The sequence below is a fragment of the Orcinus orca genome, chromosome 4, assembly GCF_937001465.1.
Source record: "Orcinus orca chromosome 4, mOrcOrc1.1, whole genome shotgun sequence".
NCBI lineage: Eukaryota > Metazoa > Chordata > Mammalia > Artiodactyla > Delphinidae > Orcinus > Orcinus orca.
This window is the reverse complement of record NC_064562.1, coordinates 84,186,329-84,211,208: the sequence shown is the minus strand read 5'-3', so window position 1 is coordinate 84,211,208 and position 24,880 is coordinate 84,186,329. Positions and strand designations below refer to the sequence as shown.

General features: G+C 41.3%; 1 protein-coding gene and 1 pseudogene across 1 annotated transcript in view; one reads left to right on the top strand and one right to left on the bottom strand.

Annotated features, from left to right (window-relative positions):
• Positions 1–24,880, bottom strand: part of CORIN (corin, serine peptidase) — a 219,043-nt gene that overhangs the window by 55,138 nt on the left and 139,025 nt on the right. Inside the window, exons 10-15 of the mRNA XM_004268336.4 lie at positions 17,576–17,807; positions 14,298–14,443; positions 13,412–13,519; positions 5,031–5,144; positions 2,840–2,950; positions 1,615–1,744 (exon numbers count right to left, since the gene is read on the bottom strand). Of these exons, the coding sequence (XP_004268384.1) occupies positions 1,615–1,744; positions 2,840–2,950; positions 5,031–5,144; positions 13,412–13,519; positions 14,298–14,443; positions 17,576–17,807 (841 nt within the window). The remainder of the gene's footprint in view (positions 1–1,614; positions 1,745–2,839; positions 2,951–5,030; positions 5,145–13,411; positions 13,520–14,297; positions 14,444–17,575; positions 17,808–24,880) is intronic.
• On the top strand, positions 10,611–11,021 carry LOC101276753 (60S ribosomal protein L31-like; annotated as a pseudogene).

Genomic DNA, 24,880 nt, shown 5'->3' with positions numbered 1-24,880 from the left:
GTAAGTCAGAAAGAGAAAAACAAATACCGTATACTAACATATATATATGGAATCTAAAAAAAAAAAGGTTCTGAAGAACCTAGGGGCAGGACAGGAATAAAGATGCAGACGTAGAGAATGGATTTGAGGAGGGGGACACGGGGAGGGGGAAGGGTAAGCTGGGACGAAGTGAGAGAGTGGCATGGACATATATACACTACCAAATGTAAAATAGCTAGCTAGTGGGAAGCAGCCACATAGCACAGGGAGATCAGCTCGGTGCTTTGTGACCACCTAGAGGGGTGGGATAGGGAGGGTGGGAGGGAGACGCAAGAGGGAGGAGATATGGGGACGTATGTATATGTATAGCTGATCCACTTTGTTATAAAGCAGAAACTAACACACCATTGTAAAGCAATTATAGTCCAATAAAGATGTTAAAAATATATAATAAATAAAAAGAAATAGAGTGAGATGCAAAAAAAAGAAAAAGAAATAACCTTGTGTCTGGTGAGAGGAAAGCAAAGCTCCTTCAAAAAGCTTTTAATCTATCTCTGATCACAGTCATATCCCCTTTCATTTAAACACAATAAGGAAGTGGTGAAAATAAAGTATAATTTAATCGATCTTGGCAAATATAATTTTTCCACTCTGGCAAAGTTTAAAACTCTCTTACTATGTCATCAGTTACTCAATTTTCCAAAGATGTGGGACTTTACATGGGAAAAATGGGCTAAAGATGCTGGTATTTACGTAATTCTTCAAACTGGGATGGCAAAAATGGGCTGCCAGTTGCTCTCCCATAATTGGATGGCTCATTACTGTAAAATTATTTCAAGTTTGCTCTGTGGAATCCTGGGAAGTGACATTTACTCAATTTTTTATTCTAGAATTTTATAAATCCTTTTTCTTTTATTTCCATCATTTCTATATTTCCCCCAAATCTCACATCCATCATTGATAAAAGAAAAAAATATGTGTGTGTTTATATGTTTATATGTATAAACACACTCACATATATATTCTAAGACCTTTCAATTATTGTTTTCCAACCCCAATAGAACTAGAAAAGAAAACCCTGCGCCAAGAATCCAACTTTAAAAGTATTGATTTCAGTGTTTGTATCAAAGCCAGAGTGAGTGGCTTTTCATTCTAAGAAGCAAAAATGGTGAACTCTTTCCTAATTTACATCTCCTACATTACACAGGGTAAATTGAAATACCAGCAACTTCAAGTTCTATTTCTCAACTTATTAAAAAGATTTGTGTTGCTTAAAAAGGAATATTCAATAACCTCTTGGGGGCGGGGATTGCAAGATTTTCCCATCCAGTTTCCTCAGAGGAAACCATCTTAATGCTTTTTTAAGTAATAAAAGCATTTCATTTCACAAGTCCTTAAAATACAATGACTTCATTTACTTTTAGAGGCTTTATCAAAGTAGGTTTTCAGAAACCCGCACTCTTGAGAGCAGGTGCCTGTAATCAAATACAGTTCTCTCACCTGATCCATTTCCCATGCTTCGGAGGGCTAGGTTTGAGAGCACTAACTCACTCTGCATTCATAAGGAAGATATTATTGCCAAGTTCCGTGAAGCCCTCTGAGAAATTCATCAGGGCTACAAACTACTGACCTTACCCTAAACCCATCTGCTTGCAGGCCAGCTGACTCAACGTCTCCTGCCAGCCATCCGCACACACGTGGTGTTCCATGGCAGATCTGTGAGCGGTCAGGAATGACGAGGAGTTCACATTTGCAGAGAGGGTCACTGAGGGGAAAAAAAGGGGGGGAACCCTAATTTAAAACATTTCTTCTCATGACACCGAATGATAACATGCTTTTGCTTTACTTGCAGACATTCATTTTTATTTCTTTTAGCTAAGAACCATTTGGTGAGTTCTTACCCTGTGCCAATCACTGATTGCCGTGTGGCGGGGGATGGAAAAATGAATTAGATGTGTTCTCTGCCCTCCAAGAACTAGAGGCTCTGGTGAAAGAGACAGGCAGTTCTTAACTTTTCATTATGAGTTACAAGACGGCCACAGGCAGGTCCCATTCCCATGAGTTTACCCAAGGACTTGCATAATTAGAAGGAGCCAGTTGTAACTTCATTCAAATCGTTTCCTTTCAAGAAAGCTTGTGAGAATGCAAGTGTGTGAGAGGGATGTGTTAATTTCGGATTAATTTGGCATATGCACTAATTCCTCTTTTATCAAAGAGCATCCTCTGTACTTCATACACCATAGATTGTTCGTGGAAACACTGCACAATTAATGACAATATACATCATAACCGTGATTTGGCCAGATGATGCAAAGGACTGAAATAAGGGCCAAGGGAATGGAAACAGGGATGAGTGTGGGACGATAGAATGAACCAAACTCAAGATGATAAACTGCAACATTGGGATACTGGTGAGAGATGCCTTTAAGTCCTGTCCATGTAAGGGAGTAGATAGAAGTCTCATCTGGATCTGGAGCGAGAGTCCAGGGAAGATGGAAGACCACTTCAGTATCCTCTTCCAGGAGGTGTCAATGATACAAGAATGACTGACTATTGATAATTTATTATGGGTGATAATAGTTTTTAAAAAATTATATTCAAATGAAAAGCTATATCGTCAAAACAATTTGAACCCAAATATTTTTACAAATAAGATAGAAATTTCAAACAGAGAAGTAACTTGTGGGGAAGTGTTCTGTGAGTTGGAAATAACATGTACAAATCACCACTGGCAGCTTTTATAATAGTAAACCAGAATAGATGAACTTCGTAAGATCTGTGAAACCAGTTAGGATTCATTTAGCTTAAATGGCTGCCAGGCATTAGAGCATAGAGCAGATGACAGAAACAAGCAGCTCACCACAGTCCCATTCGTCGGAACTGTCTATGCAGTCGGCTTCGCCGTCACACCACCGGTCACGTGACACACACTCGTGGTTTGCACATTCTAGCTCATCATCTTGGCAAAATGCTGGCAAGGGAACAAGAAGTGAGGAGACAAACATTTTAGGAATGAATGTGATTATCACTAACAGGCACATCATGGTTTGCCAGCAGGAGCATCTAAGGAAGACAAGATGTGGTCACCCACGCCTCCAAACAGGTGTCAAGACCGAAGAGTAGAACTGATAAAATCTCCTTTCTGAGAGGTCCATCCATACAAACAGCAAGCATTTAAACAGAACTACTGTCTCCAAGTGATGAGATTCTCTAGTTGTAACTACAGGATTGAAGAAGTGGTACCCAGAGCAGCAGAAATACCAAAGATTAGAACATAGGGCTAAAATCTGAAGTGGCGGGAACAGAGCACTGGGCATGAGCGGACTGAAGTCACCCTAGGATGAAAACCAGCTCTGTCCACATTTATGGGTAATTTTATTTTTTTTAATCTCTAGTATTAAATGACTCTCAGAGTCACACACTAACTCTCTCTTGGGTTTTTAAAAACTATGGCAAAACTCCTTGATTGCCTACCTAGCATCTATTACTTTTCTTCCTCCCTTTTAAAAAATGTATTTAGTTTTTATTGGGGTATAGCTGCTTCACAATATTGTGTTAGTTTCTGCTGTACAACGGAGTGAATCAGCTATATGTATACACATATCCCCTTCCTCCTGGACCTCCCTCCCATGCCCACCCCCATCCAGGTCACCACAGAGCACCGAGCTGATCTCCCTGTGCTCTACAGCGGGTTCCCGCTAGCTATCTATTTTACACATGGTAGTGTATCTTTGTCAATCCCAACCTCCCAATTCATCCCACCCCACTTCCCCAACCCCCGTGTCCTCCTTTTTTAAGGGAACATGAATTTATTCAGGCCCGCACACCAGCCCCTGCTCCATGGCAAGATCCTGATTCGTTTAAGCAAGACATGGCATTTTTCTGACTACAATTTTTTTTTCTCTGAGTACAGTTATTAGTCTAGGAGTAAAGATGGGATCCAAGATCAGGGTCTTGGCCTGTGGTTTTGTAGGCTGTGCTTTCCAAGGAAGTTCCTGCCCAAACCCCGCTGTCCAGGCCACGTGTCCTAGCCTGAAGAAACAGCATCTTTTTCTAACTGGTTCTCCCTAAAGATGCTTCTTTTTGCAGTTCAGCTGTTTAGGTGGTGTTTTTTTGGAATCCACACAATAGCTGACTGCTAGCTGGGACCCAGCTCAAAGCTGGCCAGTCTGAGTGAAGCCCTAAGTGATATTCCAGAGATGAGGGTGAGGTTCTCTCTCCTTCCTAGTGCCTATGACCAGGGAAGCATGGCACCCCAGGTGCTCTTGGCAGCCATCTTTGGACTCTGGTAGGAGGCAGCTAGAGGTCAGGCAAACGTAAAGAATCCCAGAAGAGGTGCTGAGCTCCTGTATCTGGCCCTACACTTGATTTTTCATATGATAATATAAGGCATATGCAAAACACAGGATAATAAAGGAATAATTGCTTCTTCATTGCTTAAGTCTGTTTGAGTTGGGCTTTCTGTTACTAGTAGGTAATGCATCTTAGGAGATATTTTTCTGATTCTAAAACTACTGGCCATTCATTCAGAATATGTAGAAAAGACAGAAAAGCACAAAAACTTAATAATTCTACCATTCAGGGATTACAACTGTAAACTTTTTATTATGCCCTTCTGATCTTTTTCTATGTGGTTATATGTACTTTCAAAACTCAGCACAATAGTACACATAATTCTTTATGCTTTGTTTTATTCATCTAATGATATGTAATGAACCCACGAGAAATTATCCTTTTAATTTAATTTTTAATGTTTGCATGTTATTTCATTTTATGATTGTATTTTATGTTCCCCCTCTTTTTGGATATTTGGGGTGGTTTAATTTTTTCCGTGTTATAAATCATGCTAGACTAATATCATTATGCATATATTTTACACGTTTGATTGTATTCTTGGCATATATTTTTACAAGTGGAGTTTTGATCAAAAGGTCTGAAAATACAAAAAGCTTTTGATACATATTTCCAAATTTCTCACTTACATTCAAAATGAGAGGTAATTAGTGTTTAAAATAAAACGGCACATTCACAAATTCACAGTAAGCACTTACAGCAATTTTTTTCATCCATGTTATCAGGGCAGTCTGGGAACCCATCACAGATGACTGTGTGCTTCAAACATTGCTTGTTAGATGGACACTCCCAAAGATCTCTCTCTTTACATCCTGGAGACAGAAGGAAAGGTTATTTGCAATAGATGTGAAGGTGAAAATAACAATGGCTTTGATCAAGCAATGTAAAAAAATTACAATATAAAGGTATGATTTCCTTTTTCTTAACGAGTTTTGACTCCTGTATACCGTGGAAAATGTAATTTTGAAAGCAGAAATGCTTGGTAATCTCCAAACTGCATTATAAATAGTACAGCTCTCCCAGGAGAAGATCAAAAGTGACATATGGGAAATCGGAAAAAAAAAACAGAAAAAGCAACTGTACTTTAACGTTCATCTTTAGCTGTTCCTTTTGCTTTCTGAGCCAATTTGCCAACACATAAGACTCATCTATAAAATGATGAGTTAACGCTTTTAAGCAAATATGCCAAAACCTAGCGATCTAAATGCATATTATCTTAAAATGTAATTTCAATCAACAAATGGCGAGGCCATCTGTGTGTTTAGCACAAGAGGCTCCTCCCATATGCCAAATATCTGCAAAACTAGCTCAAGAGCCATTACTTCAGTAACGTAGCCAGAAATCTCATGTTAGAAACTTTATCAGTTAACCTGAGAAAAGAACATAATTTGCCTAAGACCAGGACTATAAGCTTGAACTGTAATTTGCCTGTACAATAACAAGCTCTTACAATGAACTTAATAAATGTCATCTGCTTCACACGCAGCGCATTTATACGTCCGCTAGAACATGCCAAGTGTCTGATGTGTTCTTGTCACTCCAGTTGGATCCATGACCCTCACCAGGCTGTGAGGGGTGAGAAGGAAGAGACCACATGTATTCATCTTTGAGGATCCTGAACCCCCCTGCCTGGAACAGCAGCTAGCCCTCAGCAGGACCTCGATACACGTGAATCTTAAATGGAACTTCATTTCACGTAAGGAACGAAAAGTCTCTCCTTCCCAGGGAAAGGTAATTTAGTGTAAGGTGAATGAAATGCCAAGCAGTGATGAAATAAGGGGTTTCTTTTTTTTTTGCGGTACGCGGGCCTCTCACTGTTGTGGTCTCTCCCGTTGCGGAGCACAGGCTCCGGACGCGCAGACTCAGCGGCCATGGCTCACGGGTCCAGCCGCTCCGCGGCATGTGGGATCTTCCCGGACCGGGGCACGAACCCGTGTCCCCTGCATTGGCAGGCGGACTCTCAACTGCTGCGCCACCAGGGAAGCCCTAAGGGGTTTCTTTAGAGATGCTATTTCTCATCTGATCTGGTACAAATCATTCAGAGAAATGTCATAGATGACTGACTCAGGTTTCTTGGAGTCCCTTATGAGAAAATAATCTGCTTTACAAAAAATTCTCATTGAAAAGTTATCAAAATAAGTCCCCAGAAGAGAAATTTTTACTATGGGATAAAATTAGATTTAAAGTGTTTCACCATTCAAAAATATAGGACAGCAGTAGAGTATGTGACTGCAAAACTGTAGGAAATAAATAGTGAGAGGCCTTCACTAGCTGACCATCTAGAATGGTCAGGCCCAGGGACATCCATTCTAGGAACTCATGGGAATATAATCTGGAGTTTTCAGCTAACCAAGAATACATCATCTGGGGGCTTCCCTGGTGGCGCAGTGGTTGAGAGTCCGCCTGCCGATGCAGGGGATGCGGGTTCGTGCCCCGGTCCGGGAAGATCCCACATGCCGCGGAGCGGCTAGGCCTGTGAGCCATGGTCGCTGAGCCTGCGCGTCCGGAGCCTGTGCTCCGCAACAGGAGAGGCCACAACAGTGAAAGGCCCGTGTACCGCAAAAAAAAAAAAACAAGAATACATCATCTGGAACCAAGAGACATCATCTGGAATGTTCTGGCAAGGAGACTCATCACAAACCACATCACTTGCTAGTAGATGATGAGAGAAAACAGCATGAGTCTTTCTGACTGTTCACAAGGTACATTCCTAAGAGTACAGAGAAGAATGTGGACACTTGGAATGAAATGATAAAAGATCACAAAAGTCGATCTACTGGGACATAAGACCTGTATGCTCACAGATGGTAATAATAAGAGATAACATTTATTATCCACTATAAATCCACCTTCTAGATATTAGTTTTAATTCTTACAATAATACCATCATGTCAGGATTACAATCACCATTTTCTAAGTAAAGAAACTGAGATTTAGAGAAAATAAACAGATTGCTCCAAATCCAGCCTTACAGAGAAAGATCCAGTAGGGAAGCAGGTGCAAGCCTTTAGTTGCTGTCCTCAGTATGCATTAGAGGTAAGAGCAAAGGAAACAAAGCTTAGAGTCAGACATCTGGATTTGAACCTTAACTCCAAATCTCATTAGCTGTATGACCTTGGATAATAAGTTCCTTAATTTCTCTGAACCTCAGTTTCCATATCTCTAAAACAGTAATAAGAACGCCTGCTACAAAGGGTTGCTATAAAGACAAAATGAGTACTCTACAGGCAGTAATTTCCCTTCTGTATCTTCTCTTTTCTAATAAAAGTTTGCGTGGCCTAATGCCTCCTTTGTGGAGTTATGATGAACATAAATGAAGTAGGATGAAAAGGTCAAGACATGAGGCACATGGAAGATACCATTATGATTTTGTGAAAAAATCATTCTGTCTTTAAAGTGGCATTTTTGGTGTAATTATGCTTTAAAGGTACGCTTTAAAAGGAAAAGGGTATGACTCCATTAAAAATTAAAACTAGGTATGGATAGGATGAGATATTTAATGCAGCCGTAGGTTAGGAAACCAAATAATTGTTGATGTCAGTATAACTGCCACCTCCCCCCCGTACAGACATAATGGCTACGCCCACTCACAGAGGCCATCGTATATTGCTAAAGTGACCAACTCATCCCAGTTTGCCTGGGACTTTGCAGGTTTGAGCACTAAACGTCCCTGCTTCCAAGAAACCCCCCTCAGTACTGGGCAAAGCATAATGGTTCGTCAACCCTAAGCGCGCTAAGCGTTCTGCTGGGTTCTTCACGTTCTCTCTCAGTTTCACAAAATCTCTGCGAAGCAGGCTTCCGTCAGAGGCAGATCCCACCTGAACTGGGGCACCTTTTTCTCTATCAAAACAGTTGTCATTATAGGTGAAGAAGGCAAAGCACCTTAAAGCAGGTGCTTCTTGAACTCTAAGAAGCTTTCAGTGATGCCAGTACAGAGTAAGTGGGTCCACTCATCAGGGCTGCTAACTCGAGCTACATCAAATAAAGTGTTGTCAGGGTAGAGCTGCTCATCTTCGGCCAGCAGCTGCCCCAGTGGCTGTGGATGTGACCTCAGAGCAAATCAAGGGAGCTGAGCAGTGAGGTTCAGGCCTGGCAGGTGTGACGGCCCCTCCAGAGCCTGTGACCCTGGGCCATGGAGCCCAGATCTCAAAGAACAGCCGCAGCATCTGTGGTAGCAGCCTGAACAAAGGAGCTGCCTCCCTCCCCGAACTCTGGGCCTAACCGTCAGGGGCAGCAACGACAGCACAAGTCACAGAGCTCCCACCTTTGACCAGAAAGCCCCAGTGGACCTCCCAATTCCTCAGTCACACCCCTTTTCGGGGCGTCATCCTCTTCAAGACGTGCTGTCTCAGTACCCTGTGAAGAGGCAGGATGAAGACTTTGAAAGGGCTTTAAATTGCAGGGTGGGAGCCACCCTCAGTGACCGTAATCCTGGAGATGGGGACATCCACCACCAAAACAAGCACTACCTCAAGGACGAGGCTCCACCCGGATGCCCACGTTCACTATGGAAATCAGGGACTCTGCCCAGCCTGTGCTTTGGACATGACATGCCAGTCTGCCCTCCTCTGCCATAAATAAGACCTTGGTCTGTCAGAGATAATACCAAGCTAGACAGGACTCCTTCCCTCAAGGGAGATCCCTGAGGTGACCTGTAAGGGGACTTGCCTCCTGGATTTCCTAGCACTGTGGCAGGTGGGCTCTTGTTTATTGCCCTCTGAGGACAAGGGGGCATTCCAAGCCCCCTTATATTATAAGCTTGGAATGTTATAAGCATTCCAAGCTGTGCGGGATAAAGCGCACTTCTCTAAATGTTACAGGTGAGAAAACTGAGGCCCAGAGAAGTTAAGTGACTGGCCAAAAGTCACACAGCCTCTAAGTGCTGAGTCTGGATTTAAATCCAAGTCTAGGTCTACAGAGAGCACTCTACCATTCCAGGCTGCCTGCCCAAGACACCAAATGAGACAGCGAAGAGTTAGCCAAGTAGCAAAATATCTAAAGGGAAGGAGAATGTCTCTTCCTTAGCATGAAGGATTAAATGTGATCAGAGATCAATCCTAAGACTCCTTCTGAAAGTACATTTGTGGGTATGCGACATGAGATGAACACAATGACCCTCACTCTGTCTTCTAGTCACAGAGCAGGAAATCAGTCTCTTCCACAAGCAAAGGGACAAAGAGATTGGCTTTCTGGAGTATTTAAAAGAAAAACACAGTAAAGTCCTTCTCTGTGAGAAATACACAAATACTATTAAGGAGTCCAAACAGGGAAAAAAAGTCTTTTGGAAAACTTTTAAAATCAAGTTGTAAAACCTATAAATATCAGAGCCAGAGGCTTTAAACACAGCCCAAAGGGGTTTTGACTCCAAGAAGAGGTTCATGTTATAAAGAAAGATTTTACTGCATTTTATCTATCACCCCAGAGGAGATCGAAGGTAGATGATGAAATGGTTTTTAATTATTTGAAGATAAACAGAAAGGTCCTTAACGACACTCGCATTTGTATTGTCTGCCTTTCTCTGTATGTTGTATACCCTTTTATGCAGAAGAGTGATCAATTAGTAATTGTGATGTTATATTCATGTAATGAAGGGTTTTATTTCTCCAGTAGATATAAAAAAACTGTTTGAGCTATATTCCCATTTAGGTGACCCATTGAGAAGACTCGCTGCTCCCATCACAGCTCAGGTACCACCTTGTTCCTGCTGGTATAGCTCATCCAATTGTGGACATAGGCCTAGCAAAAGCTAACTTCAGTCTCACAAACTCAGATCTATAGCATGAAGGCAAAGCTCAGAAATATAATCTCATTGTTATTTTCTTTAGCTCGCCTTTCCTTTATGCCCTTCTTGTTCATTTCTCTGCCCAGATCTGCACCTTTTTCTCCATTGATTAGATATCAATGCTTGGTAAATGTCAGATTGAAAATAAGCTTCTTTCATCCAGTTGCTAGATCTACAGCCAGCTTCATCTACATAGTAGATGTTCAATTAATGACAAACTATCACTTTAAGACATGGAAGTGCTTCTGTACTGACACAGTACTGACTCTGTAAATCACTCCTATCTTTTAGACTTCTCTCCCATGAAGCGATTCTGGAATGATATGTTCATATTTACATAATTCTTCCAAACACTTGCTGAAAACTTTTCTAATAATGACAATACTTCCGACTGTTGTTTACACTAACAATTATACAATCAGTACAACTTCAACAACAAAAATTTACCACAAGAGCAGGAGACACTTCAGAACAACATTACTCCCAGCCCAGCTGGATGGCTCCCGCAAAGAAGGGAAGCGAGAAGAAGAAGGGCTGGCCCGCCATCAATGAGGTGGTGACCAGAGAACACACCGTCATCATTCACAAGTGAATCCATGCAGTGGGTTTCAAGAAGCACACCCCTAGGGCATTCAAAGAAATCCGGATATTTGCCATGAAGGAGATGAGATTTCCAGATGTATGCATTGACACCAGGCTCAACAAATCTGTCTGGGCCAACGGAATAAGGAATGTCCCATACCATATCCATGTGCAGTTGCCCGGAAAACAAAATGAAGATGAAAATTCACCAAACAAGCTCTATACGTTGGTTACCTATCCACCTCTCGCCACTTTCAAAACTCTGCAGACAGTTAATGTGGATAAGAACTAACTGTTGATTGTCCAATAAGGCTATAGAACTGCCAAAAACAAACACTACTTACTGCTAAATGTTTAACGCATGTATTTTAAAAGTGTATTTACAAATGGTGTGCTTTGACCTCCATGTTTTCCTGCTGCAGAAGCGTCAGAGAAACAGCGTAAATTTCCAACACATCAATTATTTTATAATTCAATTAAAGAAGTACTGTTTTGAGGGGAAAACCCAATAATGTTGTTAAAATTTTGGAGGAGCTGCAGATGTGTGAAAGTGAATAGTTAATAGTCATAGTACTCAGGAAAGCCCAAGCATTTAAGTGCATTCCACTCCACAATGGACGGAATAAATCAGAAAGACAGGAAGCGTGGAGTGAAACCCAGCTTTGCTGGAGCTGGTGTTTGCATTACCAGATGGTATGCCTATCCATGCCCATGGAAACAGAGGGACAAACTGAGCAAGTAGGCAAAATGGGAATCCGAGGATTTCCCAGTAGTCCTCCATTGGGCCTTCCTCTACTGCGTGACTTCTTCATTTGATTTTAACTGCTGTGTTCTCCCAGAGCATGGGACATGCCCATTCAAACGCGTGCATGTGGCCCAGTTGCTTTGGAAAACTTAATGAGAATTCTCTCATAGATTAATACTGTTGGGGCAATTAATGTTCCAAATGTATTAATTTATTACTGACTTTTAACTTTCCTTAACCAGAACTCTCAATAACATCGTCAGTCTTTTGAGTGTTTTATAGACATTAGACAATTTATTCGATAGTTCTCATGAGCCTTTAATTGTGAGATTAAAGTACTGACAAAAACTCATTACTTAACTAGAAACCTGACATTTTAGGATCACTTGTACCCTATAGTGCTTTAAATTTCTTTTTTACAGAATATACCCTAGAACTCAGACCATTTAATCTTCATAAGACTCTTTTTGAGACTAAGTTTTTACATTTCTCAAATATTTATTCCCCTACTGCAAATTTCGGTCTAGCCACCCAAGGAAGTATCATGTAACCTCTTTGGACAATCTAAGATAATCTATTTTAATTTGCATCTCAGAATACCATAACGCATCAAAGCCATAGTGTAGTGAAAAAATCCAATAGATTTTTTTTTTTTTTTTTTTTTTCTTTGCGGTACGCGGGCCTCTCACTGCCGTGGCCTCTCCCGTTGCGGAGCACAGGCTCCGGACGCGCAGGCTCAGTGGCCATGGCTCACGGGCCCAGCCGCTCCGCGCGCGGCATGTGGGATCCTCCCGGACCGGGGCAGGAACCCGTGTCCCCTGCATCGGCAGGCGGACTCTCAACCACTGTGCCACCAGGGAAGCCCCCAGTAGATTCTTAATAAATCATTTATATAAGGGATATTCAATGAGCTTTGATTTATTTCTTTACATACAGACCACAAACAAAGCAAACAACAGTAGCTTCTCAAAAAACTGTATGTTCCTCCCTAACAAAATTACCATCATTCTGACAGTTCTAATTTTCTAGAAGATGCACTTATCCATATTTATAGTAGCTGATAGGATTTCAGTTGATTGCTTGTGACATTTTGTCTGGACCAGAAGGGCAATGTCTACTATGGAAAACTCATTTTGGGAAGCAAGGCAATATTTCATCCCTCAAAGGCCAAAAGAATAAAATGATTTCAAAAGATGCATTGCCTCATGTGCTTTCAATGGCAAAAAGTGTCAGGTTTTTTAAGCAGAACAAGCTAAATAATCATAACCAAACTATTCTTTGGGGTAGCCCTTCAATCATTTTGCTTTACTCTAAGATATTGCTTAGTAAAGAGCACTGTCTGTTTTCTATTCCCTGACACACTTTGAGGTTACAAGTACAAAGGTTTGCAGGGAAATAAAATGGGAATTAGCTCCACTTAAATTGCCACTGGCATTTCTGGCCTTTCCATTGGTGATTTTGGAGTTCAAAGGCAGAAATGTCAGGAAGAGTTTTATCCTTTGCTGACAGAGACAAAAATCAGAGAGGGCATGAAGATAAATCCCAATTAAATTTGAATGTTAGAGCCTGCACTCTGTCTTTGTGTGTTTAGATGCCTATTTAAGAATATGGGAATCATAGGCAAGGACACTATTATTCTGACCTTAAAACAGATGACAACTGCTTTAGAATCTCTCAATAAAAATAATCTCTTACATTTGTGAAGAGCTTCTTCTTTTACTAAGAGTTTGCACATATGTCATCAAGGTTATAAACAGAAGTGTACTTTAGGGGAAATCAATGGAATTAACAGGAAAAACACTTATAATTCATGTTTTGCCACTTGATAATTTAAGAAGTAAATGCCTTAGCATTCAATCCTGGTCACTACTTACAACCGTCAGTAAACAATGGACATATTTTAACACAATCCCTTTATCCTAACGAGTTATTAGTGTACATTCAAGAAAAGTGCCATCTCACATACATACCACAGTTTTCTTCATCACTATCATCATCACAGTCAGCCTGGCCATCACATCTTCTGGAAGCCAGAACACACCGTCCTGAGCTGCACTTGAAGTGACTAGGTGAGCATTCTGTTAAAAGCAGTGGGCCACATTACTGTCAACAGACAGAAAACCCAGAACCATCAGCTAATTTATCCATTTACATGTGGGATGTTGTGGAGAAGTTATCACTGGACATAAGGATGGACCTTCACAAAGCTGAAATGGTCCAAGTTTACTTGGCTTTCTTCTGTCTGCCTATCAGCATCTTTTTCCTTCATCCTTGACATCACCTCTTCAGATCAGCTGTTTTGTGTCTCTATGCTTTCCAGCAATGAACTCTCTTTCCGAATGGACAGCCTAACAATTGCTGGAGCCTGAAATGTCCTATGAAGTCAATGCTTCTAACTACCCAGCTGGCTTTCCTTTAATGTGTCACATTGTTTCCCATCCTAATCTTTCCACCTAGTGGGCAGGTCCTTGATTCCATTTCTCTACTTGATTATCCTACATTGCCAAGGTCTCTGAATGCTTTGCACTTGAAGGAACCAAGGCATGATCTTCACCATTACCTACAGGGGCCCTAGTATAAAAGCAGCATCCCTATATAATGGACTCTGTGAGTTAAGTGTGTTTAAAATAAATACCTAGAGTATTAAAGTCATCTCTGCAATTTACTTTTTAAATGAAGACAATGTCTAACAGATGGGCATCAAATTCTTCAGTGTAATCAAGTTTATAGATTCACCACCTATGCAGCCTTTCTACTGGTAACTAAATACAAACAATAACAACAGAGAAACTTCTAAAAGTAGCTGATATATTCATCCATGTTAGATACCCCATTGTAATTAATTTAAAAATTAACCTTCCACATCGTCATCAGGCATTAGACAGGTTTGACTGTCTGAATTTTCCTCTGGAAATTGATTGCAATCTGTGTCTTCTGGCCATTGTAGGCCCACAATCCCAAGAACAGACTCACAGCGTTCTTTGGAATGCTCACACAGAGCTCTAAAAGAGCGAGAAAGACAAAATATTACAAGCGGAAACAGCTACACCTGATGTTAGGCCTCTATGTAGGGTTTTAATTCTGTATGGCTATGGGTTGACGTGTATATGTGGTGTGTGTATGCAGTGTGTGTGCGTACCGATGTATATATATGAATGCACATATACACACTAGATATTTGGGAAACCAAATTGAGTAATATCGCTACAAGGGGGATACGTTCCAGAAACATACTTTCACCAAAAGAAACTCTATTGCAGAAATGGAAATAGAGATGTTCCCAGAACACGGATTCCCTCCTCCAATTTGCCTTTCCCATTTTCTCTTCTTTCTTTCAGGCAGACACACTCCAGTGTCTTTTGTTTTAAGCAGGGAAGCCCCCAAAATCACTTGGACAGTCTGCCACCAAAGGTCATGGAATCTATACAACACCCTCAGCCTCGGCCCCCTGTGGTGCCCTGGGATGGGAGCCATTTCCTGTGCCAACCTGGCTTGCCTAAGGCATTATTACTTCAGCTTACACCAAACCCATCTGTGTTGAGCTCAAGTCGGTAAAAAATGAAGTTTGTTGGTCTTTGTTAAAGAAAAGACATACTAAGCATTGTACTAGGTGCTTTTATGTGTATTATCTCATTTGTACCAGAATATTTTAAAATTGAGGTATCAGCGTGTCTCAAAGAAGATGGCTTTACTTCCTACGGGGAAAGAAAAAAACAGTTTGCCTCAATATATTACCAAGAAATTAGTTACGGATTTTTTTTTTAAGTAGACATAATGAAAGTAAGTTCCTAGGCAAATTTTTTATTTCCCTTTAAATACGTTCTCATTTCTTAAAAGTTTCAAACGTTAAACCACTACGTTAATTTCAACAGGTAAGGAATGGTTAGCAATTGAATGGAGACGTTTCAGAAAAGGCTCTGTCTAGATTTAAGTCTGTCTAGATTTAAGTTAAGATAGAGCATAACTTGATGCTGGTTTAGCCTAGGAATTGGGGGCAAAGACAAAGCCATGGCATTCCCATATTAGGTTTGCAAAAATGGGAAGCTCAACGGTGTTTAATAACTCTCTGTTGGACTGAATAGTTTTGTTGCAGATTAATATAAAAATGTATATAACTCAATTGCTGCTATTTTAAATTAACCAAACGATACCTAATGTAGATGGAAGTCAGGTAGTGCCTGACTCTACCACTTTTTTTTTCCTATAAAATGGAAATACAATATGTGGCACTACAACTCCCTGGCACACCTGTTCTTATAATAATCTGTGCAGTGCTCAGCCATAGAGACAGCAGTCCTAAAAGGTTATTTTGAGGATGATAACTACACTAAAGTATTCAGCACATTTTAAGGGCTCAAGAATGTTAGATATTTTCCAACTCATAGCTTAAAAACTGAATTTTAAGATCAATAACCAAGCTTGGCTAAAGGAATTATGTGTTACCCCATGAGCATATCAGTATATTATTCTTGTCATAATCCAAAAATTTTTCTTACAAATATCACTTTGATATTTGATATATCACTTTGATAGCCACTGAAAATGAAAGATGTACGTGTATACCTAAGAAATAAAACTCAAGTGTCTAGAAGTTCAACACTTTATTCAAAATGTTTATTCTAAACATTTATTCAAAAATGTTTATTGAATAGTATTTCAGGATCAGTCTTATCTTAGGCATTTTAGTATGAAACCTAAGTCCTAAAATTATCAATCATATGTGGATATAAGTTTGTTTCAGAGAACACTGCAATAGGGAAATTCTTATACACATATGAAAAGAAAGTCAAATACAAGAATTTGTTAAGTACTATTGAAAGTAATTATTCACTATCATCAACCTTGCTTAGGAAAAGTAGAATAAGATTTATAACTTGTTAACATAAAACTGGCAGACGTTTTATTAGTGATACTTTAAAAGGCATTTAATAGAAATGTTCAGAATTATGTTTGCACAGCCAACATTAAATTTTACTCTATTTGTATAATTTGTTTAGTTCCCCCAAATCATTTTTAAATTTTGCTTCCTGTCCCAACTCTATAGATGGCCCTACCTTGTCATCCATTTGATATTTGGCATATAATTTACTGTTTTCCCATCTGTCCACTGTATTGATATTCTTGCTTTTTCTTAAAGCTCTGAGTGACTTCTGATCCCAACATATGGTTTCCATAGTTACCACTCACATTTAGGCAGGCACATCTGTGTACTCACCCCTTGATGGAAACCAGCCCTGAGAAAAGCAGCCCTCACCTCTGTGACAGTCACCTTGTAGGTGCACATTCTCTGGCTATGACCCTGAACACACAGCATAGAAGAGGGACCAAACTGCCACAAAGCAGTTAGTTGCGCTCCTGTCCTAACATCAGAGCTTTGTTTATTCTGGGCTTACAATCAATGGGCACCACTTTACATTTATGTACATTCATCTAATCTCACAACAACCCAACCCAACCACCACCGCTATCCTGATCTTACAGGTAAAGAAACTGAGGCTGGGAGAGACTGAGGAACCTGTCTCAGGCTACAAGCAGCGACAGAAGAGCCAGGATTTGAATCAGGAGGTGGACACCAGAGTAATAATCTTAACCCGTAGGGCATCACTCATATCCTAAGTTCAAGCCACACTCTTGAAATACCGTCCTGTACTTCATCTAACCAGGTAAAAAAACAGCAATGTCCATCCCCCGTCCATCCTGTGAGTTTGGTGTGATGACTCCTTCAGCCCACTCTTTGTGCAATGTCTCCTAACTTTTGATGCTATCAGAAGGCAGCATTTAAAATACATCAACACTGCTAGAGAAACAGGCAGACACACCCCTACTGCTGACTCACATTTTAAAAACCGCTTCCTGATCCAACAAAATGAAACACTTGTGATTTCATTTGATTAAAGTCCATGAATTATTATAAAAGGCAGTTCATATCTCTCTTGTTTGGTATTTTACTGATGAATTCTTACTCAGATATTAATTTTAGAATGCCTACTTCTTTACTTTTTAAATAGGTAATTTGTTAAATACAGGACTTGTTGGCAAAGTATGTACTTTGTCTAAACTCAAACGATGTCTTCATTCCCTTGGTTCTCCTTGAGGGAAAATGAGGATGCCTGGGGGAGACCCCAATGTATTACCTGCAAGGAGGGATACGCTGGCTTGTATTCTTGTCACACTTTGGTACCAAGATGGTGCAAGCAAAGAACATGAGGTATTTGTAACAGTTGGTTTGAACAAGTGCAGGGAAAAGAGAAGACTCCCAGCTGATGGATGCCTCCTTTTGAGTCCTGTGGCCGAGGTAATTTGGATAATTTGTATGGTTGTAGGGCAAATTCATGCAGAGTTCCAACGTAATTGGTTCACACTGACCTAACAAAAAAACACACATACAGATACATATTATATTTTTAAATTTCACCTGGAAAACAATTTCTTTAAAACTTACAGAATTAAAGTCTAGGGCTTCCCTGGTGGCACAGTGGTTGAGGGTCCGCCTGCCGATGCAGGGGACACGGGTTCGTGCCCCGGTCCGGGAAGATCCCACATGCCGCGGAGCGGCTGGGCCCGTGAGCCATGACCACTGAACCTGCGTGTCCAGAGCCTGTGCTCCACAACAGGAGGGGCCACAGCAGCGAGAGGCCTGCGTACCGCAAAATAAATAAATAAATAGATAGATAGATAGATAAATAAATAAATAAATTTTAAAAAGTCTATCGTACCCTCTTTCTTGGAAGTAGCTAAGACTAGATGTAAGTAGTATATGAGATTGCCATCAAAAGGTAAATAGTGTGGTCAATGAAGTGTCTTGACAAACCAAGATTCATTTCTGTATACGGAGCTGCTAGCACACTGTCCAGAATGCATGTTTTAGAGTCTTTCTCATTTTTTTCCCTCGGCTCCACTTATCTGATTCCTTTTACTCACTTTGTCTTCTGATTTATCCATTACTTCTAAACTAGTGTATTCCCCGCCACCTCCATAGCCATTTAAAAAAATCAATGAATTTGGCTAAATAGGCAATTAGATGACTTTTTTCTATACGTTTTATTGTTGATCAGTGTATAAGGCTATACAATTTCAGGGCAAGAGGAGGCTGAGATCCGTTAGCTATCCATTGCCAGTGAGATAACCCCTAACCCTTTAGCTTGGCATCCAAGCCTATTTCACACTCCAAATCACAGCCTAACTTCCCAGCCTCGTCACCCATGACTATCTCGCCAGCAATATTTCCTGGGCGACACCGGACATTTTAAGAATTGCATGCGTCCTTTGTGGGTCCTGTTAGCTTTTATCCCCTTCTTTCCTTCACACACTTGTAATCACTCCTCAAATGCAATCATGGTTCTAGCTGCCAGGTACATAGGGCAACTGCTGATTGGAATCATCCTTCCCCATTCTCCCCTCTAAGCTAATTTCTCCTTGTTCTGCAGCACTCAGCACAAACCCCTCTTCCAGGAAGGCTTTCTGGCCAACCACTCTTCCCCTTCCACTCCTAGTAGGAGTCTCCGCTGAGCTCCAGAGCACCTCCAGGGTGTGCATGCCATGCACTCATTGCCCTCTGCTCTATTCTTTACTTACTTGCCTTCCCCATACGATTTGAGAGTTTTGTGAAATGAGACCTCATCTCTTTTTTTTAATTGAAGTACAGTTGATTTACAATGTTGTGTTAGTTTTTGGTGTACAGCAAAGTGATTCATAAACACACACATGTATATATATAAAATTAAGTCTTTTTCAGATTCTTTTCCATTATAGTTTATTACAAGACATTGAATATAGTTCCCTGGAGAACTTATTTCTTGATCTCAAAGTCTGCACCAGGCATAGTGTGAGAATTAAGGAAGGAAAGGAGGGGGGAGGCATCAGAAACTATCCTAGGCACTTTAAAATGTAAAAATAATGCAAAATAGAGTCCCTGGCATTGAAGCACTCCAAGTCTCCAGAGGAAGAAAGACACATGCAGGTAGCTGCGGTATAACATGAACAGGCTAGGCTAGTGGGACTGAACAAAATGCTAGAGCCCAGAGAGACAGGGTGGATAGGAGCAGTTTGGGAAGCCTTCCCAGGATAAGCGGGGTTTGGGCAGGTTTGGTGGAATGCGGTGGAAAGGCTCTCTGTCCCCTCTCTGTCTGAGGTGGACGTGCTTCATTCCCAGAGGAGAGAGGAAATCAAGGGAGTGTCTTGGTAGAATCAGGTCAGGTCCACCAGAGATTTCATGCCTTATTAAGAGTAATTATTCAAATTAAATTTAATTATTTGACTAGGAAATGGTACGCAGGCAAACAGATTAGCAATAAGGACTGCAGTGAAATATTAAAACAGCTCTGGGACTATTTCGTAATGTAAAGAGTCTGAGGGCTTTGCAGAGATTATGCTGATAAGGAGCCTGATACTGGCCAGACTGAAAAATCTCACGGACCACGTATGTAAGACTCTCAGTTTATTGAGGAAGAAGTAGCACTCTAAAGCTGGCATAATCCTGAGGACGCCTACAGGGTGGAGAAAAGAAAAAGAGAGGAGGTATGGGGTTGGTTCAACTTCCCACTTCTTTGATTCGTGAAAGAGGAGAAACACTGAAATGTTTTGAGTTCAGATTATACACAAAAACTGCATATTCCTTATAACAGTGAAAACAATACAAAGACACATATAGGAAAAGCTCTTCATCTCCCCACCTCCCTCTCTCTTAACTTCCCTCAAGGCCAAAAGATGGGTTTCCTCTTCAGCTTGCTTTTGTTGCTTGATTACCTGTCACGACCATCTTACAAATCAGTAGAGGCAGCTCACACTCTATATTTTTCTTAATTTCTTTAATATACTTAAAATTTTACAAAAATGGGATCATTCACACATATTTTGATGCAGTCTTTTTTTCCCTGTAGATGTCTTTTCTTTCTCTCTTCTTCCTCAACTATCCTATCAAGTTTTAACTTTTTATCAGTTTGTTTCCTTGAGATGATTAATAGGCATATCACATGCATAACTTTTCTCTTTTGATATGTGGGAAGTATCGATTTTGATTTAGGATAAGATATAGGCTTCAAGTGTCTCAGAGTCAAGGGAGATGAAAGGATTAAGTTATGATCATATATTATTCTGAGATCTTTACTGAATGCGGTGAGGTTGTTTTGTTTCCTTCATAAAGGCGTTCTTCACAAAGTGCTAAGCAAGAGAAACTCTCAAGTATCTGGCAACCTCAAATTCTGTGATTTATGGTATCAATAAACTTTTATATCTTAAGCAGTAGACTCACTGACAAGCCTGACTGACATTAGCCACTAGAGGGCGATCACGTCACAAACATGTGAGGACGTTTAGCTGTTGCAGGGCTGTATAATTCAGTGTGAGCTTGAGGCAGTGCCTGGCATGGCATTCTGAGGACAGATGAGGTTTAATAAATATCTGTAGAAAAAAAGATCCTGATGGAGTCTCAATGATAGCCCACCTTTCAAAGTCTGAAACAATATTTGATAAATTCAACCTAAAGAAAGGACTGTTAACTAAACGATGTTACATCTTCATCATGATGCAATACCTGAAGCCAATGGAAATCATGTATTAGATTGATGGTCGTTTACATGAGAACATGTCATTTCCAACATCCATTGGCATATATATCCGAGATTCATCTTTGCGTCAAAACTTTAAAGCTCTCTTTATTATTATTTAGTTTTTAGAATTTGAAGAGCTATTATAAGGTCAACACCCTTATACCTACTACCCAGGTCAAGCAATTGAACTCTGCCAGACATCCCATGTACCCTTCCATATCCCCTGTCTTATGTCGACCTTCTCCTTCCCCGACAAAGTAAATGCTGAGTTTCAGAGTCATCACTTCCTTGCTCTTTTTCATAGCTTTATTACATAAGTGTGCACCACATCCTACACACTACAGTTTGGCTATCCATTTTTGAAAACCAAATTGAAGTCTCTTATACTATCTATGTTCCCCCTCCCCTCCATCTCTTTATTTTTCTTTAATGTTTAACTATTGAAGAATCCGGGGACTTGACCTGTAGAGTATGCCAGAGTTTGGATTTTGCTAATTGCACACTCGTGGGGAGGCTAAACATGTTCCCCTGTCCCCCTTGTCTCCTGAACACTGGCAGCTGAAGCCAGGGGGCTGATTAGGCTTCATCCCTTTGGCAAGACTAGGTGCTGCGGTGTTCTTTCATCAGAAGACACATCCGTCTGATTTCTTTTTGTGACTTCTACAGCTCTATGTCCATGCGCAGTGCCTTGCCCTGTTAATTCACCTGGTTACCAAATGGTAATATTTGAATTCAATCATTTATCTTCCACTTACTAGCTGGGAATGCTTTTAGAAAGAGGTTGTTCCTCTCATCTACTATTTGATCCTGAGAACTGAAGTCCTTAATCATTACAGCATATGGCTTTTTGACTACACCCCTATACTATCTGTTCCTTCCACCTAGAGATTGCAAGGAGAGGGCAGGAAATTGACAGACCACTGGGAAATTATTTGAAGAACAAAGCTGTTCATTTCTTCCTGGATATAACTTTTCAGTGGGGGGGAATCATACTGCCATCTTCCCACTCATATACACGACTTTGGTTTTCCTTTTCTGTTCTTCAAATACACTCAGACAGTTTCCCTAGCGTCTCACTGTCTCATCAGCTTCCTCTTTCATCACAGGTGTTCTTGCCAGGTTCCCTCCATATATATTCAGCAAACATTTGAACACCCCCTCTTCTGAGTGTCACGCCCTGGGCTAGTCACTCATCCCCATTCCTTCTCTGTTATTAAAAATACGTGTTGGAAGAAAAATGTACACAAGTAAACGTGTAGAACTAAAGGTTGATGGAACACTATGGGAAACCTGGGAGGGTCCCTGAGGCATGACAGTCACACCAGGCTTCATACAGCCATGGCGATCGTGGGCGCAGGGAGGTGGGGAGAGACACATGCCCAGGAGCTGCTCTCTCCGCCAGGTTCCCCCAGATGTCTGGATTGCACTCTACAAGGTACAGGTGATGGATTAGTCCCTCCACACCAGACTGATGGGAAATAACATTCCTGATCCTACCCGCCAAGGCAAGGACATGTCCGTATTTTGCCTCCCAGCAGGGTGCAAACATGTTAAAGATTCTGGGCTGGAGTGGATGTGGTGATACTGTGATACTTTTAAACCTCTCCATACACAATATCATCTGAGATGTGTTCTTTAGGCTTTTTTTAATTGTAGGCACTTCTGCTAATCTGAGATAAACCATGGATCTTATCCACTGAAAAATACGAAAACCAGGGCTTCCCTGGTGGCGCAGTGGTTGAGAGTCCTCCTGCCGATGCAGGGGACACGGGTTCGTGCCCCGCTCCGGGAAGATCCCCCGTGCCGCGGAGCGGCTGGGCCCGTGAGCCATGGCCGCTGAGCCTGCGCGTCCGGAACCTGTGCTCCGCAACGGGAGAGGCCACAACAGTGAGAGGCCCGCGTACCGCAAAAAAAAAAAAAAGAAAGAAAAGAAAACCACGAAGACTTTTTTTCACACCCAATTGCAGGATGTCACTAATCCCAGCAGCCTCGTCAGGACACAAAGCAATAATTCTCAACTTTTGCTGCACACTGGGGTCACCTGGGGAATTTTAAAAATACTGATGCCGGGGTCCCACCCAGTATATCTTCAGGGACCATTGGAATGTTATTATAATATTTTATGGGGTGGCAAGAACCATTATCTTTAAGGACTAGCCTCCCAGCAACTCCAGTGAGAGGCTGACTCCACCGGAAAGGATGTCCACGTTCTCCAAACTCATATTCCCCACTGGCAGGGAGCCAGAGAAAGAGAGCGCTGCTCAGTCGTGCTCCAGAATCTAAGTAACAGTAGTCTCTGACGGTGTCCAAGATCTTTAACCAATTAATCACATTTTCAAGGGCACGAAGAGTTTTCTGAGAGGAGATGATACTCGTCCATATTTACAGAGAACCAAGTAGACACACACCATCCTGAAGCTCTTTGAAAAATAAGGAATAACATCTTTACTCTCAGCTGGAAGTTAGGCATATACACCGCTTATGTGCCTAGCAGAGACAGCAGCTCCTGGGCATGGGTCTCTCCTCGCGCCCATGATCGCCATGGCTGTATGAAGCCGGGTATGACTGTCATGCCTCAGGGACCCCCCCCCCCAAGTTTCCCACAGTACTCCATCAACCTTTAGTTCTAAATGTTCACTCATGTACTTTTTTCTCCAACACTTATTTTTAATAACACAGAAGGAATGGAGACCAAGGACAAGCCCAATGCCTGGTACTCGGAAGACGGGGTGTTCCAATGTTTGCTGAATATATATGGAGAGAACGTGGCAAGAACATCTGTGATGAAAGAGGAAGCTGATGAGATGGTGAGATGCTAGGGAAATGGTTTGAGTGTATTTGAAGAACATAAAAAGAAAAGCAGGGCTTCCCTGGTGGCACAGTGGTTAAGAGTCCGCCTGCTGATGTAGGGGACACGAGTTCGTGCCCTGGTCCGGGAAGATCCCACATGCCGCGGAGCGGCTGGGCCCGTGAGCCATGGCCGCTGAGCCTGCGCGTCCAGAGCCTGTGCTCCGCAACGGGAGAGGTCACAACAGTGAGAGGCCCGCGTACCGCAAAAAAAAAAAGAAAAAAAAAAAGAAAAAAAAAAAAAAAGAAGAAAACCGAAGTTGTATATATGAATGGGAAGGTGGCCATATGATCCCACTGTTGAAAAGTTAGCTCCAGGAAGGCTGGAATCAGGTTTCCCTTCATTGCCATCAAAGTGCCCAGTGCCCATCCCAGTGCCTGGGACATCACAGACACACTAGAAATACTGGTTGAATATACATGATAAATGGAGTATTTCCTGCCATATCAATAAACGAAGGATGTCACAGTCACCAATGATTGTAGCCCTCCAACGTGAGCTGATGAGTCCTGAGGAAACTCAGGGCCGAAAAGAATACCTGCCATCTAGCAGCCATCAGACTGCAGCCACTCCCTGCGGTGAGCCCTGAGGAAACTCAGGATGTGAAAACACTGGATACTGGCCGGGAGAGCTGAGGTGCATATCCAAGGAATTATTTCAGGGAGTCAAGACTCTTGCATCTTCCCATACATAGAAAAGCGCTAAATTCCTTAACTTGAGATATCTGGTATTCTTTGATTAATAATAATCTTTTGACATTCCTGACTACCTGTTTTTTCAGAGTTATCTGAAATGCTGTCTCCCGGCCTGCAGTCCTCATTTTGCCCAATAAAACTTAACTCGCAACTCTCACGTTGTGCATTTTTTTTAAGTCAACATACATACCAGCTGAGTTATCTAGTGCCCTTCCTACAAGTTCCTCTTTTTTTGGACAGGTGATAACTTATTTTTATTTTTAATCTTGAAATATTTCAAGTATAGAGAAAATAGGATAACATATACTTGGTTACTCCCTGCCTAAATTTGACACAGGCTAACATTGC